The sequence below is a fragment of the Odontesthes bonariensis genome, chromosome 6, assembly GCF_027942865.1.
Source record: "Odontesthes bonariensis isolate fOdoBon6 chromosome 6, fOdoBon6.hap1, whole genome shotgun sequence".
Classification (NCBI taxonomy): Eukaryota; Metazoa; Chordata; class Actinopteri; order Atheriniformes; family Atherinopsidae; genus Odontesthes; species Odontesthes bonariensis.
Window position 1 is genome coordinate 18,588,623 of NC_134511.1, and position 19,480 is coordinate 18,608,102.

At 40.6% G+C, this 19,480-nt stretch overlaps 1 protein-coding gene across 2 annotated transcripts in view; it reads right to left on the bottom strand.

The window, feature by feature from the left end:
* The window catches only part of aopep (aminopeptidase O (putative)), a 70,792-nt gene that overhangs the window by 630 nt on the left and 50,682 nt on the right, over positions 1 to 19,480 (bottom strand). For both annotated transcript variants that reach the window (XM_075467741.1, XM_075467742.1), the window contains exons 15-17: positions 14,227 to 14,343; positions 9,601 to 9,687; positions 9,357 to 9,505 (exon numbers count right to left, since the gene is read on the bottom strand). In XM_075467741.1, coding sequence (XP_075323856.1) covers positions 9,365 to 9,505; positions 9,601 to 9,687; positions 14,227 to 14,343 — 345 coding nt within the window. In that variant the 3' untranslated portion in view covers positions 9,357 to 9,364. The remainder of the gene's footprint in view (positions 1 to 9,356; positions 9,506 to 9,600; positions 9,688 to 14,226; positions 14,344 to 19,480) is intronic.

Below are 19,480 nucleotides of genomic sequence, written 5' to 3' on the forward strand. Positions count from 1 at the left end.
TTTAATTCAAGACTGAGAAGCATAACCCGACTGATACTGGAGTTAAAGACCAAAATTTGAGAATTAGAGAAGTTTGATAATGATGGATCATTTCACACATTCATTTGTTTTGATTGATTTAATAATGAATTGGTTTGTCTAAAAACCTCCAAGCCCAGATCAAAAGCTATATAATTCATAGATCAATAGATCTACCTGTATGAGAATAACTAGTGTACTGTCGGGTCAGAATGTGCACGTTCAGAGGGGATGGATTACAACCTGCTACTGTCTGTGTGTAATGCGAGCCTGAGGAGCATTTCTGAAAAAAAAAAACCTACATGCACACATATAATGTTACTGTTTGGAAAAAGAGGTCAAATAGAAGCATTGGTTAAACTGAGTTTTTGTGGTGCGGTAGCGTCTCAAGTAAAACTGGTGAACAAAGAAAGGAAATGCCATATTTTAGTTGTCACCACACAAAGTCTGAAAGCATATTTGAAAAAAAGCATCGGGCTGCTTTCATATTGCAGCTAAGTGTGTAGTACTAAAAAAAACGGTTCACAAGAAAATGAGGTGCAGAGCTGACATCCAAAACTGTTGAGGAAATCATCTCCAACAGCAATAGTGAGCGGTAGTCAAGGTTAAAGGCTCAATGACAGCAAATCATCTAATCACAGCAGAGTGGAGCGCCTTTCTGTCTCATCCAATCTAGAAAGAAAGCTATTAGCGTTAAACAACTTAAAGCCAAAACACGTCAGCTACTCCTCCAAAGGACTTCCTTTGGCCTTCACAGAAATATACTGCCAAGTATGATGCAGGTCTATGACATAATTGTTAATAACAGCAAAGAACATACAAACACAGACAAAGAAATGGTCTGTGATTGGTTGCTAAGATGGAGACTCGGCTGTTTTATTAGCATAGTTGTACCGTGAAATTTCAATCAGTTGTTTTTGTCTCCTGATAATTCCACAACTTGATAAAAAAAAAAAAAAACTACTGCTGTGTCAATAACCGTGGTGCCATAAAGGATGTGAATGTCTTTTAGATTTGTTTGTGAGTTGTTAGAAGTCTGCTGGGGCAAGTTTCTGGTCCTGTCGTGAGTAGACTGGACTCCTGTTCCTGCTGAACTGAGCCAGTGGTTCGATAGGACTGATTATCAGCTCAGTAGGCACAGGAATCCCAGCCCCAAGTCTTTGCCATCAGTTGCTGATTATGAACATGTACATTTTCTTTTCTCCCATATTTCAGTATCTGCAATGCAGCAAAAAGCAATGCAAGCTTGAGCAGCATGTCAAACGGTGTTCCTTCCCCTTTACCAGTCCTACGAGAAACCATAGATGTGTAGGTTCATTAAAACTGAGAGAGGAAGATTTCAGCAGAAGGTGAAGAGTGTGCTCGACACAGTTGGAAGCTCTCCGCAGCATCAGCTGTGCTGGACGGTAGGAGTCTGAGATTACTGCTACAACGCTGGCATGAAACAAGGCTGCAAGACTATTTTAGTTTCTGATCGTAATAATTGAGATATAAATCTATCAGTCACATTTCACCACCCTTTCTGATGAACTTGCATACATACGGCATCACTTAAAACTACTGAAGTTGCCAACATATACTTTGAAATGGAATCCAATTTAGCAGCTCTTTGAAATGTACTTGGCTTTAAAGAGACAATCAGTCTCGTTAAACATGCATGAAGAGAAGATGTGGGTGTTGTGGGGCGAATAAGTTTATTTTCAGGGGCTTTATACTATGTTGCTTTATCCTTTGATGTGCGGAGAACCATTTCCCTCCCATTAGTGTGTAATAAATCACCTTTTAGATAGAGGCTCTGATGGCAATTCCTCTCTTTTACAGGCCTTTGATGGTCATTACTCTTTTAACAGGCCCTAAATATAGGTCTAAAAATGGCAGGCTCCACATGGCCCTCATTTCTAATTCACACATCTGTCCTCGTTTAGTCGCCATTTTGTCGCTGTGAAAATAGAGTGCTGTTAACCTCCTCGTGGGACATAATCTTACAAAAAAAAGAAAGAAAGAAAGAAAAAAAGTCCAGTTTTTAATTAATTTGCAGCCATCTGTCACTGTTCTGATCGGGGAGCTGAACAGTATAGATTTGCATTACAATGAGGTGGTTACAGAGTGGATTCTGGCAGCCCACACCTATGTTACAGCAAAGGTTATGCAGTAAGTTACCGTGGGTCAGTATATCAAACTCTAGGGTCTCAGTCGCACACACTATGCCGACGATATCGACAGCTTGGGTGTTAGCTGATGAGTGCATCAAGCTGGAATGGGCTTTTCCAACATTAGTTTGGTGAGGAGAAGCAAAGATGGCTGTATCACACTTCCAAAACTAATTCTTTTATTATGTGAAGTAGAGTTATTAATCATTTGTTGAGAGAAGGAGCAATGAAAATACAACCTTGAAAGATGATCGCGCTCATATTTCAGAGGGCATTTGTGTTTTGCTAGCAGTGTTTTTTGCGTCAATGCTCGTCTCAATTAAGTTGCCTCTTCTAAGCACCGTCAGCAGTGCCTGAAACTAAGCATGTGGTCCAACCCAACTGAAAATGCCCGTGACTCTTCTACAGGATCACAGCGTTTCGTTTCTCCTGTCTGAGAAAAAAACCGAGAGGCTTATGTCACACATTTAATCCACAGCATAAAAACACTTAATCACCCCAATAAACTGAAAGTGACACCTAACCCATGGAAGGACCTTGAAACTGTTATCGAGATTTCCATCTTTGACGCCTCAGTCTTTCTTTCCTTCACAGTGAGGAAATGTGTGAGAACTCGCCTGCTTTATGGGCCTCTGTATCTTGGCTGCCTCAGGCTGAGATTAGATCAGAAATCAATACATATCATCCAGGGATGCCTGAGCAGCATTTTTCACTGCCAAAGTCATTTTAAGCTTAAAACCTAAAGCTCTTTAAATACTTAAAGGATGATTTTCAGAAGTGATTTTATGATAGCCATATCAACCTCTGTTTTTTTGCACAGCTGTATCCTAACTTGACTGCTGAGTTTGAAAAACAATCTGACATTTTGGCAAATGCACTTTTAAGCAGCGGGGAGGTGAGTAGGTTAACTTGGCTTATCATAAAAACTGAAAGCTCTGGGGAAAAGCTAATCTGACTCCAAATCTTGTTGTTTAAACTGTGCAGAAATCTTGTCGCACTGTGAGGTTGTGAAACAGCCAACAGGGACTCAGGAAAGTCACTGGAACAAGCCAAGAAATAGTCCCTCGTATCATCTCCTGTAAATCCAGAAAATCAGTTTAAGACTTTAGTTTTTGTATTGAAACTATGTGCTTTTCCTGCTTAAATTAAATGATTTAAAATGAAAAAAACATCATTCCTTTAACTTCTAATTAAAATGAATTGAATAAACTGTGAGTTCTAGAGAAAGAAAATATGTACTTGAACTTATTTCTGCTGTCTCTTTGTACATTTATAACATACTCTTTGTGCAATTATATGCACCCTTACTCTGCTTCAGACTTTTACCCTTTTGTATTACATGTACCTATTTAGTTGTTACTGGTTTCCATGGCATTCTTGCTCAGTATGAGTTTACTTACAAAGATATTTGTCAAAATTTTCTTTAATTTTCCTTAAAAGAGAACTAAATTCACTTTTCACTTTTAAATGGCTTTGGGGAAATTAAAAAAGTTTAACTCAAATTTTCTTAAAAAAGCCTCCTCTGGCTTGCTTTACGCTGGACTATCATTTATCCACTGTTTTTGTACCTATAACAGCCAGAGGACTCTCTGTCTCAGAGATTTCCCTTGTCATTTTTTTATGCTACTTATTTGAGCCTTTTTTTTACAAAAACATTCTTAACATTAATCTTAAAACAATTTGCGTGCTGATGCGCGGTTCATGAAATAAGCTGAGGATTGAGCACCTTGTTTAATACGGGTCCTGCCACCTGTAATCTGCAAATCTCAAATCAGTTTAAACTGACGCAACCTGCGGTGTGATTTCCTCATATGTAATGCCAACACAAACAAGGGTTTAGCTATGGAAAACAAACTTTTTGGAAGACAAATCGCGTCGATGGTGGAGGAGATTAAGACAAACATGCCAAACATGCAGCCTGTGAGTGTGCCCCTGCTACAGGGAAGAGGGTAGAAAGGCAGAAAGAGCCACCGCTACTATGAAAAAGAAACACTCTGATCTTAAACTACAACACACAAATTCCACCTTGCTTCTTGCAATCAATTCCTCAAATCATGTTACGAACTCATGGAAAGTTGACCAATGGCTCTAACGCATATCTTAAACTGCGATGACAAGACAAGATCACTTCCACATCACCGGAATGTTTTATAATGAAATAATAGGATGTGGTTTGTTGCTTTAAGAGCTGATCTTTTAATTAATGGAGCTCAAGGTTGTTTTGATTCAACCTGTTTCATCATTGGGAAGTACTGCCATCTATTGCTGCAGTCTTACGTTTATTCCTTGCCTGTCACAATTTCTGCTGTTTGAAAGAGTGTTATGGTGATGAAGGACAATGATGATGAGGATGCCCGTGGCCACTGCTGTAGGATTGATTCAATATCGGCACCAATAGCGAGAGTAGGTGGTCTCCGCAGGCCTCAGTACTGCAAGTCCAGTCTCTCCTGAGGCACTTGGCTCTTACCTTCACTAGAATGACAAAATGCGCAAGCAGCATCACGCTCAGGATTACGTTTCCTAAGTGTAACTTAAAGGAGGCAGAAACAGAGTGTGGGAGCAGCGAGGACAGATGAAAGGACAGCAGCCAAAGCAGGAGAGCGTAGTGGGCCCCTCATTAACAACGTCGCACGGTGTTTCGAATTTGCAAGGATGTCCGTGTGTTTTAATTCTTTGTAGTAAGCCGGAGGGTTTTACAGGCTTGCTCCGTAAGGGAGAAGACAGAAGTGAAGAAACGCTAAGAACAGATGAGAGAAGGAAGGGGAGGTGAGAGGAGATGCAGAAGAATCGTAAAAGGAGCAAAGAAACACAAGAGGACAAAGTGGAAGGAGGTCTGTGAATTAGATAATTGAAGTGGGAAGAAAGGCTCTGCTGTCCACACACACACAAACTTGACGGCACATTTCTTTTCATTGTCTGCTTGTCTGGGTCATGCTCTCCTCAGGTGCAGAACTTAGCCACTGTGAACAAAGAGGAAATCAATCACTGTTCACCAATCAGCTAAGCTCTGTGTCTGGCTGGAGAGAGGATACTAAAAAACTGTGGAGGTGAGTAGTGTATGCGATGAGCTCCCTAATCATCCTTTTTTTTTTTTTTTCCATCGCCACACTTCCAAATCACCAGGTCCTCAAACACAATTACATGCACCCTTATATAATCACATCTTCTCCAGTTTTTAAGTTTCTGGGGGGATGATTTAGTCCTGTGTGTGTGTATAGAAGAGGCTCTGGTTGCTATGGCAGCCGGCTGGGTCAGGGCTGTGTGGTAATCCCTGGCAATGTGATTTTTATCATAAGTCACAAATCAGCACGCCAGGAACCCTCACAGCCCAGACATGAAAGAACAAGCCCTCCTCTCTGTCAGTGTTTTTTTTTTTTCTCTCTACCTACATCTTTGAGTTTAACTCCAATCCACTGCTAACTCACAACACCCTGAAACTAAACTTTCCCAGCCCTTCCTCCCCGTTTTTCTCCCTTGTGTCTGCCTTCAGACCTCAGCCGTGAGAGACCGAACCTGTAGATCCTTGCTGCCTCACTATTTCCTTAGTTACCCCACTTTTCGTCTCCTATTCGCCACGCTCGGCTAACCCAGCGATATGCCCCTCATTAAGCGGATCAAGAGGGATTCCAGAGGCATGTACCGAGGGAGGAAAAGAACGAGAGGGCGAAAAGGGAGGGGAGACGGAGAAAAAAAAGACGGGGCGAGACCACCCTACTCTTTTAAAGGGTTGTGCTTTTTAGGTTTAAAAACACAGAGCAGGGTTTGCCGTGACAGACATGTTGTTTTCAGTTAGAACCCTCTCAGCCCGCCTAGCCTAATCCCACAGAACAGTGTGTACATGTGTGTATTAGGGTGTAAAACGGTACAGGGAGGACTGCTCTACTTAAGAAAGGACAATGGGGGAACACTAACTGAGCAGTGGAACATAAATCCATCTCCCTACAGTGCAATATGAAAAGGCAGTGAGGTGGTCTATTCATCCATCATTTTAATTGGAGAGAGATCTCTGATCTCAGCTGACCACTGTGATCCACCGATGTTTACAGAGGCTTGTTCGGATCAATCCAGTAGGAAGCAATAGTAAAAGTTAGGATATCAATCACGAAATGCTTCTCCTTTTTGTTCTTTCCATTCCCCCCAGTATTCATGAGGGTCCACGGGTGGAAGGAGTGACAGATGATGACAAGAGATCTGTGGGCACGGACAGATTTGTGCTGTGTCTGTGTGTCAGAGAGATTTATCAGGACTGAGCCAGATGCCAAACGCTTGTAAAGAAAGCCTTGTACAGAATGTGCAAATGCACAAACCTGTGAGAGTGTGCTTGTGTCTGAAGATAAAAGCCTATCATGTGGCAGCCTAGTTGGGGTCTAAGAAAGGATTTTGTGCTGTAAGTCACTCGGATTGACGTGGACGAGTTTCTTGCAGCGCTGAAGGTTACGGATGCCTTTCGACCACATTGAATTGTAAGTGTGACAGATAATAAAACGGATACCTGTGTTTTCAGTTGGCTGTGAATGAAAAGCTGAAACAATTTTAGGGTTCTATTCCAAATCAACTCTCAAGCTCTCAACTAAAAAATATTTATCTTTGACAGCCTTGTGTTCTGACATTACAAGACAATATTAATTCATTCAGTGTCAGAAATGTATATTTTTCCACACTGTTGCATTAGAAAAGGGGCAGAGCACTGTTAGAAAAGATGTTGTAAACAATCTCCATACAAGTCGGAGCTGAGCTGTGTGATTACCAGATTTGATGACAGCTGGGATTTCAACAGAGATTTGCGTGCATTTAAACCAAAACCTCATCAAAGACACACTAGGATTATTTGCTATTCACTATGATCCATTAGTAGATGTGCAGTAAAATAACTGGCAACTATTTTGATCATTTGTTTGTAGTTAAAGCCTTTTTTTCTAGCCGTTTGCTAGACATGCTGCTTCCAGTCTCTTCACTCTGAAGACATCCCTCTTTCCTTTTCTGTTCTACCTCCACCAAGATCAGAGGGGAGACATGAGATAAATGATCATTTATTTGTCTGCATGATCATGCAAAAACTATCAATTTGAATTTCATCAAACTTTGTGAGGAGGGTGCACATGGACAATTGGTTCTTGGTGCCAATTAGATCACTTTATTTTTAAATGTCTTTTTTCAAATAGCAAAATTGGCCTCTTGGTCCCTTGAGCTGAAATTCTATTTTATTTTCAATATGCCTTAAAGAAATGTCAGAATAAAAAATGACATTTACCTCAATACCTCAAAAGGAAACCACATGTTTTAACAACTGATAAGGTGATTTGAGGAGTGTTTTAGGTAACATTTCAGGGTCTGACGTATGCTGACACTATTGAAGTAAGGATACGAATTTTATGGTAGACATCGTTTTTTTTCCGTCTATATCTGTATCAGTTTGCCATATGCTAAGGACTGCAGGGATGGTGAAGATGGGAGTTCACATAGAAAGGCTGAACTAGACTAAACTGTGTGCAAACTGCTTTATTTAACAAAGTGTAATAGAAATACTATAAAAGAATACGTTTAATCTTATCAGTCTTTAGACGATTGATCAGACAAAACTAAATATATCACCCGACACTGCACTTACACATATTTTTGACATTTAATAGACTAAGAAAACAGTAATCAGTAATCAGTTGAAGCCTTAGACCTCATTGATTTGATGAGTTTTTTAATATGAAATATCCAAACTAACGTAACTCTTGAACTTTCACTGCTGTTTCCTGAAGGTATCCCAAAGTCTTTAAAGGTTCTGATGAAAAAAGGCTAAAAAAAAGGCTAAAAAGTCGTTGGTTTCACCAAGGCCAAATGTCAATGATCCCAATTAGAATCTGCCTAAGGACACTTGTTGCATGGCTGGCTCTCTTCTCACCTATCATTTCTGACTAAACTGTCAGTCATATCAAATCAAAGCATGATGATGAAGACAAATATTTGAGTATTTTACATATAAGCCAAAAAAAGTCAAACTATAAGCTAGAAGGTAATTAAGTAAAAGGACATTTTCTGATGCTCCACCATCCTATCCATTGTATGCTGCGTTTATCAGTGACCTTGAAAAGTAGTCCTTGAAGTTAAATTGCCAGGACAAAATCCATTTAACTGAGTTATGTCATTACTCAAAAGTTTTCGTTGGTAAAATGCAGGACTGAAACGATCAGCAGTTTCAAAGGGACCTATCTGCTCTGCATTCCTCTCCTCTTTCTCCCTTTCCTCTTGAACCCTTTCCTTCACCTAGTGTCGGGACAATAAACCCTCACCGTTCAGAGTGGTCCAGAGGTCTGCTAGTGGACATCTGTGGTTTTGTGTGCATATATAACACACACAAAAGGAATTCCAGGGTGCACGGGGTAAAAAACTCTCCACATCGAGGGGAGATCATTCTGAGTCCTTCAGAAAATGCTCACTGACCCGTTTTCTCTCCTTTTCTGTCTTCCCTCTCTCGTTTGTTTGAGGAACAAATTCCCAAATTCCTTCTCTGACAAACACATCCTGACTGCGCTGCAGTGAAACCATGGAAAAGGCCCCATTTGGACCCTACAAACACACATGTGCACACACACAGTCAATGAGCTCAGGAAGGAATGTGCAGCATAGGTAGCCAAGTGACTTGTGCAGACTGTCCGCTGGGGCAGATGGGATCAGGATCAATTCGACACAAAGCTTTCTTTTACAGGCGCCGACCACAGGGTCATTTATAAGATACACATAAATATTAACAAGTCGAGATGAACGAGAATTACCCTGTTATGTCAAAGACAAATGAATAGATAAAACAAAATGCATAAGTGATGGTGAAGCCCTCAGCTTCATTGTGCTCAGACACTTGAAACTTTATACTTTATTGTTATGATTTAAAGTGAGTCACTGGTCTGTCATCAGACACTTTTCTCTGAGCAGATAACTTAATGTAAAGTCTTCTTTAATGGTCCTAAACAAATACATATTTAGCTCCAGGGAATTGAGGAGAAACAGATCTTTTTTTGGGTGCAAATAAGTGTAAAAAAATGTGCAAACAAAAGAAAAGGATAAAAAATCTTATAGCTTTATCCCATCTTTTAACTCATGCAGACATCCAAGATAAGGGCATACCAGCAGGGACCAGAAAATAAAATTAAATCAAAAGCTTGATATGCAACACGCTAAACACTAAAAACGAGACTTCACCTCCAGTGTCACAGGATCATCTCCTCCACCACCTTGTGTGCCGACTGGTCCATTTCCTCCTGGACTAATGAGAGGCAGCGGCGAGCCAGAGCCTGCTGCTCAGCATTCTCCTGAAGCATCAGCTCCCCGTACAGATACACACCCATGGCCTGTAACATACAGACTATCAGTCCAGTTTCCTCTCAGTGTTCTACATATGTTTGAAGCTTTCATTTTAGGATGTAAATCAAATGCTGCAATTTACTTGATCATGAACCAGAAAGTGCTCCACATCTCCGTAAGCCTGAACGTATGCATGTTTGACCACCAGCTCACACCAGCGATGCCGGACCTGGAACCAAAAAATAGAGGAATAATACAACCATTAATAGAACACAGTATTTCTATTTATACATTATAAATATTCCACTGAAACAGACACTTTGTAGGTTTGAAACCATATAACGTTATGGAGTTAATGTCGATTCAAAGCTGATAGAGTTGACAACGTAAATAAACTTTTCTACATGTTAGTAAAAGAAAATACGAGTTTGAAGGAATTAATCCCTCTTAAAATCGCTTTACAACAGCAATGGGAATCATTGAAAAAGCAGAATGGTGTTGATGGTTCTTTTTAATCATTTGTGCTTTGAAAAGTTGTCCCAGATTCATTCAGAATTAGGATCCAGAATTTGTTTCCAAGAGAAAATCATCTCGACCTAAAACTCATGTTTAAAAGATCCATTTGTTTCTCTGACTGTGTGTGTTCACGGTGTGTGTATACGTGCATTTTAACTGTAAGTGTGTGTGGAGAGCTAATGCCTGGCCTTTTTCCCTGAGGATCAATAGGACCTCTGTTGCCGCGGTTACAGGAGAGATCAGAGACTGGCTCTGTCCCTGCCTCAACCATCATCCTTCATCATCTGCTCTGAGCGTACACATTAGCGTGTTTGACTGTGTGTGTGTGTGTGTGTGTGTGTGTGTGTGTGTGTGTGTGTGCTGGGATGTACTCTTGTGGAGGAGGTAGACAGAGGATGATAAAAGAAGCAGAGAAGTGATAAAACATTTCAGATGAAACATCTTTTAAAGCACTGTCACTTCTTTAAAGCGTGACAGTTTCCCTTGGCTGTTTTTTCGTGGGTGTCCTCTTCACAACCATCTCCACGCACTCAGGATAATAAACTAGTTCTTTAGAGAGTTCAGTGACCAAGCGTGGGATATTTGGTGACTGATACAATTTCGACAGCTCAAGTTTTGGGGAAGCAAATATACAGACTTGCATTTTGAGGTGGCTTAACCTAGAGAGGAGCTAAATTGATGTATCCCAGATCTCCTTTAAGGCGTTTACCCTCTTAATAGGAGTTTGTGCTTTCACCTTTTAAATGTTGCACTGCCCTCCACCTGCTTATGCAGCTTAAGAATGCTCCAACTATGTTTAAATCCTTGTATTACTACTGCAACCCAGTAATGAAGACGAGTTTAAGTGGTCTCAAGGGCTTTAAAGTCCCATATATGGTCAACTTCATTCAGCAAAAATCAAATAGATTTTCAAAAAGCAGCTGAGGTATTATGGTCCTCTATCTACAGCTAACATGGGAACAATGATGTGTGTGTCTCTGTATTCATAGGAGTGCACACAAGTGTGTATAGTTTGTGTCCCCTCAAGTGCCAGCCCTGCCCTTCTGGCCTGCGTAGCCCCAGCAGCTGTTGACTACACTGGGCTACATTCCTGGGGAGAGCCCTGGGGCAGAGCAGCTGCCTGGTGCACCTCTCCTTCCCCCGTTTTTAAAATTTTTTTTTTTACTGTGTTTCCTCTCACAGGGCCCCTCTTTCTGACAGCACATGCAATTACACAGTGACATTCCTTCATTTATTACTGCACAACCATCCCGCCTTCACTCTCCTCGACCACCAATTTTAACACACGCAAACGCTACAACTGTTGCTTAAGTACTCTGTGTGTGTGTGCGGGCTTATAATAACGAACCAGCTTCCACATCCTACAGAGTCTGAATCTCGCAAATTTAATGTGCGTGGAATCAAGATTTAAGAGTGGTGTTATGCCGTGTGCCAGAATTTTGAGAAAGATTCTTCTTGGACTTTGTCCAAAAGTGAAAAATATTTATTGGTAAACTTTACTGGTGCAGTGCTATGAGGCATACTTGTAAACCTTTATACAGAACCAGGCTCAATCTGGCCTCTGCAGTGGGAAGATATGTGAGTGGCATCTGCTCATCTGACTTGTCAAGAGGCAACAAGCACATTTCAAACAACGTTTAGTCATTTGTGTTTTCCTTTTTCAAACTTCTGTCCTGTATTTATGATCTTCAACATAATATAAATACATTAGCCATAGAAACCATCTGCCTAGTGCTGTGTGGGTCCTGTTGGAGGTCAACCAGTTGAGACATATATTTGAAACCTCTGGTGGCGCCCCAAGGTGTCTGGTTCAATGACACTGTCAGTGGATCTCTTGGGTGGTTTTTGTTGGATGGAGCCTCTGTGAATCGGGCTTGCTCGGTCACATCCCATGTGTGCTCAATCAGATTGGAATCTTGGAAGTTTGGAGGCTTAATCAACGCTTTGGGCTTTTTGTCATGTCCCTGAGCAGTTTTTGTTGTGTGGTGGGGCACACTCTCCTGCTGGAGGAGCTATTGCAATCGAGTGGCTGAAATGGTTGTCAGTGGTTTAAAAGCTATTGCTCACTTCTGTTTTCCTATCTAGTTTTCCAACTGGCACCCATTCATTCTGGATGAATTTCCTCCTTAGTGAACCCTTCCCTGGAGCCTGTTTCAAGCCTCATATGAGCGCACGATGTCTTCCGAGACTGACATTTCTAAATACACGGGTGAATCTGAGATGACTTTTTTTAGTTTTTCTAAGACAATATTTTGTTTATTCTCGATAGACCTCATCTCCTCTGGTGCCCATGTGCACAGATCTCAACATGGCCCAATTAAGTCTCCAGTTAGTGGAGTAAATCTAACCTGAGCAGCAAACTTAAACAATAAGGCCAGTGTGACTGACCGACAGATGGCTCTCCATCTGCACGCATATGCACATGGACACTAATGAAACTACACACATGCATGTGTGCTGGTAGAGTCACAAAGAATCTCACATCACATGAGGTGCATATAAAAGGAAGTGGGCCAAAGTCACGCACTCTCTCTCATACATGCAAACACATGCCCAGGCCCAGAGACCCTCTCACACACATATTCATGGTCACAGTCTGATTGCACGTACGCTCGTGGTCAGCCACACGTTTGCTTTCACTGTTGTGTACATGTTTTCACACACAGGCAACTCAGTGACAAGCTCTGTTATCACTTTCATTGGACAGCGTCACACTTAAACTGCACTCTGCTTTGCTTGCAGGCATATGTTTTTAGTGCATAACAGGTGATGAAAAAATAAGTAACAGCATACCAGGCTCCTATATGCCCAAGACTATCAACATATTTAAGTGAGAAAATATCAGCAGATTGATTCATTGGAAAGTAGAAATGTCTTCACTTTGCAACTTGTGTGGCAAAATATCATTATCAGGAGGTTTACCGCACACTACTGCTTTCAAGTGATCCATCGGAGCATTCGCAATGCATTCATGGTTGCTGTTATATATTAACAGCTTCTCAGAAGTCCTAACCACCATTTCTATCACCCAATATTCATTTATTCTGAAAAGCTCCCATTCTCTGTAAGGTAAACACTGAGGGGCTACAGAGGCTGAGCTGCACTCAGTCCTGTATTCATCCTGGTTTCAACAGAAACATCAGTCACCTAAAGAGAAGGCGGTACCAGACAATGCAAAGCTGAGTGGGGTGGGGGGGCGAGCTCCAGACAGAGGAGAAAATAAATGTCCACATTTCTAAGGAGAGACGAAGGCGATTAACCCCCTCTGAATGAGATTGCTAACATTAGGACTGGGCCATTGCCTTTAGACTGGTGTGTGCAGGTGTGTGGATATTTGTGTAAATGTGTGTTTTTCCATGCGTGACCATGTGCATAATGGCCCTGCGTATTTTTAGCAAACACTGGCATTTTTTTTTTTCCTTGCAACTGTAGATGAGAATCTGCTTTCGTCTTCCAGGCAGTCTGATCAAAGAAGCCCAATCTTATAGCTGGAGTCAAAGCCAAAGACAGAGTGGCCTCAGTTTGTGACCACCAGGCCAATGACTAAAATAGAGAAATTTTGCAAATGAAATCCCCCCTCCAAAAAAACATTAATACCAACTTGTGTGATCTGATCAAGCGCCCAGAGTGTGAATGTTAAATGTAAATTAATAAACGCATCTTTATTTGTCTGGATTCAATGTAGTATTCCCTCGGCTGACTCTGCCCAACAGAACATATGAGACCCATTATATACATTAGTGCCCTAACAAAACAGCACATGTAATTAATAGGAACTTGTAAAAACCTAAATATGTATCAAATTTTTCTTTTTAAGATGAGCCATGTGTTAACAATGATGGTTAGTATAGACATTTTACGGGCTCTGGTGCGGCCGTGTTTTCACACTCATGCTCCTGTACTGACAGGCAGCGCTGTGCAGTACAGAACTCTTGAGCTGCTCACAAATATATATGCATAGCACAAACTGACAAACACAGAAACATTGTTAATAGTGCCTATAAAGAACTTTTTTCGGTACTAAACCATTAAGTGAATACTTGTGGGATTTAGTCAGCTATAAGAGGAGAGCAGCTATTAGGACAGAATTTACTACACATCACTAAGTGCTACACCTTTGGATGGAAACGGTGAGGAAACCTTCAACTTTTTATTACTAGAAGAGATTGTGGAGCTTGCTTGCATATGTTCACTTGTCTGAGCATGTGTGCGTGGGTGAATATGAGCCTGTGTGTTGTGTGTGAGGTCTAACCTCAGCGTCTTGTTTCTGTAGACTGTAGGTTCTCTGCAGAGCATGCAATGATGCCACGCTCAGCTCAGATTCTTCAAGCAGAAGCTCCAAAAGCATCACTAGCTGGTCTGACATCAACTGTGGAGACAGAACGGTTTATAATATTAGTGCAAGCTCCCTCATAAATAGACTGAGACACATTATTAAACGTCATGAGCAAGGCCACTTTCTCCTTACATAAGCAGCTTTAAACTGGCAAAGTTATCAGGAATGGCAGACTAATTTAAACACTGGATATTGCTCCCTCATATGCACATTTTTATTATTTTCTACAAGTTTAATTTTCTTGTCTTTCCTGTGAAAGCCTTGATGAGAAAAAAATCCCATTAATAGAAATCAGGCCATTAATCCAGTCTTTAGGACACAGGGGGAAAGTGCAATATAACAGAGCTGAAGAGGTAATTATATAAATATGGTAAACTAAGTGAATCTTGTACCACTAGAAAATATTACAGAAGAGGTGAAGGGGAAACAATAGGATTTAAATCAGCGATGGAGAGGAATGAAAGAAAGAATTGAATTTGTCCTTTTTGATTTTGAACCAAAGAGCAGAGTATTTTTCTGGCACACACGAACAACAAACAGATTTTCTAAGCATTTCCTCTCATAGGGTGGCAGTCAAATCCCAGTGATACCAGAGGGTGAAAAATGAGAAGAACTAGAAAAGGTTTTCAGGAACTATTTGATACTTTGCTGCTGCTTGCTAAGATTTTTTTGTATTATCTTGCATTAGACCAAAAGGAAACAGCCTATATTCTTCTGATCAGTAACATCTTCAGAGACGAGTATTTTGAGAATCCATGTGGGCAGCATTATGAGAGAGTGGCTTCCTCCTCTGGGGACAGCTGTGCCCAGCCTTGCCTGCCTCTCTGCTGGATATGCCCAGCTCTTCTTCACTGCTCCCAGCCTGGGACTCAATTAATGGCTGGAGGCTCCACGGAGACTAATGTGAAAATGAGTATGAAGTGTGTGTGACTGAGTGAAGCAGAGCGCAAAAGGAGAAAGTGAGCACAGAAGAGCACATTCTACCTTCTATTCAGTAAATGCAACAAGCACAACTGTGGCTTTCATTTTGGGATACATAATTTGTGAAGAGTGTATTCATTTGGTAAACAACCTCCTCGGCAATGCTGGGAAATACTTGACCAAAAACCAGCAAGTATTTCAGCTTACAGGTGCTGGAGCTGAGTGTGTAGCACCCAAACTATCTACTACTACTGCTGCCACACACACAAGCACAAACTCTAAGAAACATCTGATATCCTATCGTCCTTCATCCTCTATTGACTCTCGTCTATGCAGCCTTCCTCCCTCCATTTTGTGAACTCTGAGTGTTTTCTGAAGTGGTGTCTCCTTCTCCAAAGAGTCTCTTTGGGGCCCACCCATGATCCCTCTCACTCTCCCGCCCTTTCAAAAGAGAGGAATCCACGGCAATAAAACACTGCTCTTGCAGACACACTAACACAACCCCTCTGCGGTGACTGTGAGGTCCTGTTTTACCTGTATGTATTTATGTTGCTATGGCGGTAATCAATATGTCTGCACCAGTGTCTCCAAAAACAGATTCCTGGTCAATGATGGTACATTTGAAACCAATTCACATTGTTATTATGATCCTTACACGCGGCCGTGCACACACTGCACATGTACACACAAACAGGGACATGAGTTTTTCCCTCATAAAATATAATGTCTCCATTTACCAGTCACCCACATCAACGGCAATTACTCAAGTCAACTTATACTGTACTTTATGTTGCCTTCACTTCCACTGCACTACGTTTCAGAGGAAATTACTGTATTTACCACCTCATTACATAAACGATAAATGTTTCTCATGACTTTCTTCAGCATAGTTCGAATGTGGCAAAGCATTAATGCACTCGACTAGTACGATGAAAACCACTAAAACTCTTGTCTTCAAAGGAGATGCCTCTTTTGAGAGCACAGTACCAATTCATCTAACTTCCATACCTAATTTTTTTATACAGTTAACTCTTGCAGCATGTACCTACAAAATTGTGGCACTTGTGTTGGGTGGGATTTCCAAGTGTGTATTGTTGCAAATATTCACGATTGGGTAGCTGCACAACAGACTCTGTAATGTCATATTGATAAGAAACTTACAAACATTTGGTCACATATTTTATCACAAAAAGAATTTGACATGGTGAAAATCAGAAGAATTGTGACTCAAAGTAAAAGCTGAATTGTTTCCACTTGTATGTTCTATTTGAGGCCCAGGCAGCAAAGCTGTAGTAGTGCTAATAATGACTTTACTCCTAATTCTAATCAATTTTCATCCCTAAAAGAGCAGCAAGACAAGAAGCTCTGGAAACATGAAAATTGGTGTGCTTCACCGATCAGAGCCTAAAACCTTGAGGTGGTACTGTAATAATCAACTTAATTATAATTTTTTTTTTTCCTTTTTTAATCAGCCTCACACAATTATCTCCAAAACAGCTTGTCAAAGAGTAAAAAATTATTTCATCTTATTAATCCTCATCTACATGTTTTCTTCATCAGTGCCCTGTTTTGGGGAGAATCCGTGAAAAACATTTCATCAGAAGACACTGAACTTACTCAGAAGTTACTGGGTCACTAGCTCCATGGTGGGTAGAGCTTGTATAATAGCACACTAACACACACACACACACACACACACACACACACACACACACACACACATTCGGCAAAGTACACGTACACAGTCCCATGTCATGATCAGGTCATAGGTGACTCCAACAATTATAGCCCTCAATGGTGCTGAGTGCTGAACGTAGCACAGAAGGGAAAAATGTCACTCTTTATTGCAGTGATTCATGTGAAAAGATCTATTCTCACTCATATACGCACACAGACACACAGTGCAGGCAAGGTCAAAGATATACATATAATGTTATATACATATATATACATATGTGTTTGAGTGTGTGAAATCCACTTCAGTGCAAAGCTACGACACAGGGAATGTTTTTTTTTTTTTGTCCGTATATTGAATTGAGCTTTGCAAAGACCTCTGGGAAATATGCTGCTGAAATGTCCCCACACACATTGACCTCTAAACCTCTACAGAACAATGACAAACACGCATACACCCACGCGCGTGTGCATGCATGCACAAATATAGACTGTTTGCTTCAGTGACTGACAGCTCAATGAAATTTAGCTATAGTAAACACAGGATATGATGCCCGCCCAAAACTATAAATAAAGTATAAGTGTGTGTGTTTGTGTGTGTGTGTGCATTTTCCAGTTCAAGTTTGAAGAAAACTAAGAATTTGAAAGTGATGTAGAAAGGGAATCAAATCAAGAAGCAGCTACATTTGATATGTGTGTGTGTGTGTGTGAGCGCGTATGTGTGTGTGTGTGTGAGCGCGTATGTGTTGGTACAGAAGTATGGGACAAAAACTCAATGCTAAATAATATGTCTGTAAAGCACATAAAGAACAGAAGCTTGCTTTTTTACTGTGACATTTCTCAACTTAGTACTTATCAGGCCGTACTGAAGAAAGATTAAAAGTTGCTTTCGACTCCACTGCACCTCCTTCTCTGAGAGAGTGTTAAAGATTAAAAGGGTTTCCAAACTTGAATAGAAAAAATTATAATCTCTTTCGTTCCAACAATCTATCACTTTTTCTATATTCCCATGGCAACAGCACTTAGGGCTACTTTTGTTCTATGCGGTAGACAGGAGAACAGATTGTTGTCCTTTTTGAGAAGCATTTATGCATATACAAAATCGATTCAAAATATTAATCTTCACTTAGATCCCTTAAAACAAGGTCACAATCTCGTTCTCTTGCTTCCTTAAGCATTCAATTTCCATTTCCATTTCAATCACTGAAACAGGGACCTCAGCTAACCCCTGAATTATCACTGCCCTCCTATGTTTCTGCTTCAACTTGCGACAATCTACGCTTTTGACTATCGTTCAAGAATTATGGCATGTACTCAATCATACCTGAAGATGTAAAACCTACTGTGATGAATGATAGTAATATAAGCGAAATAAAGACAAACAAGTAAAAAATAAGTAAAGAGGAAAGGCGGCAACAAAATTACATAAAAATTTCAACGAAAAGCCCAACTGACTGCAGAACAATGCCTCTTTTTTTCACCCAAGGATAAAGGCAGTTCAAATCATAAAACCCTTTGACGCAAATTTGTAACTTGTGATATTATAAGTAAAAGTTTTGACTATGACTGACTTAGCTTTAAAGACATACAGATGTATAATACCTATATACCTCCTCCCCATTGGGGGAAATAACCTGCTTGTTCAGTCACAGAGCATTAAGGGGGTTGGAGACATTGACTAACTGTGACATTATAAAACCAAACTGTGATTTCTGAGAGGCCATTGAATTGGGTGTGTGTGTGTGTGTGTGTTGCCATTCAGCCGCTCGACTGCCTTTTATTTCTGTCTGACCGCAGGCTCGTAAAAAAACATTCTGGCACCATCCGCTAAGGACCTCAGGTACTAAGGTTTCACTCTTTCTTTTTTTTCCCGTTGCCTCTGTCTCCATGACTGTCTGTTACCCATCTCCATACCAACTCCTTTTCACTCCCTCTTTCAATGGGGCAAACTCTTGTGTCCGGCTCCTCCAATTAAAAGCCTCTCCTGAATTCCTTTATACCTTTTTTTTTTTGTCTGTCTTTATTCTTCACTTGGTTTGAGGGCCAGAACATTCATCTGCTCAAAGTGCGGTGGCAGGGACAGGTCTTTAAAGAGAGACTGTCGACCAAACAGATGTTTGGTTTCTCTCAACAGATGTAACAACTTTTAAGTGGCTTGTACAGCTGCACCAAGAGGAGAGATGGTCCATAACAAAATGGCTAACAAGATGCAAAACAAAGACATAAATAAAGGTTTTCATTTGGTAATATTAAATCTCTTGAAAACTCTACAAATCTTTTTTGAAAATGACTATCAATGAATTTATATTCCTAAGCCCTGGATGAAGCCAGTAATAAACAGTTGACTTAACTTAATGATCGTATGTCTCATGTTAGCAGGAGGCCCCCATCAAGTGTAATCTGTGCTGGCAGACAGTGTGGGAGACTTTAGTAAAAGATACAGCCGTAATGAGAAAATGCCATAAATATGATAAACGGCCATAGAGAAAAGTAAATTCATTCATTGTGAGGATATGTTATTGCAATCTTGTGGGTTCACAAGGTCTAAGAAGACATTATAAAAACAGCCTGCTGA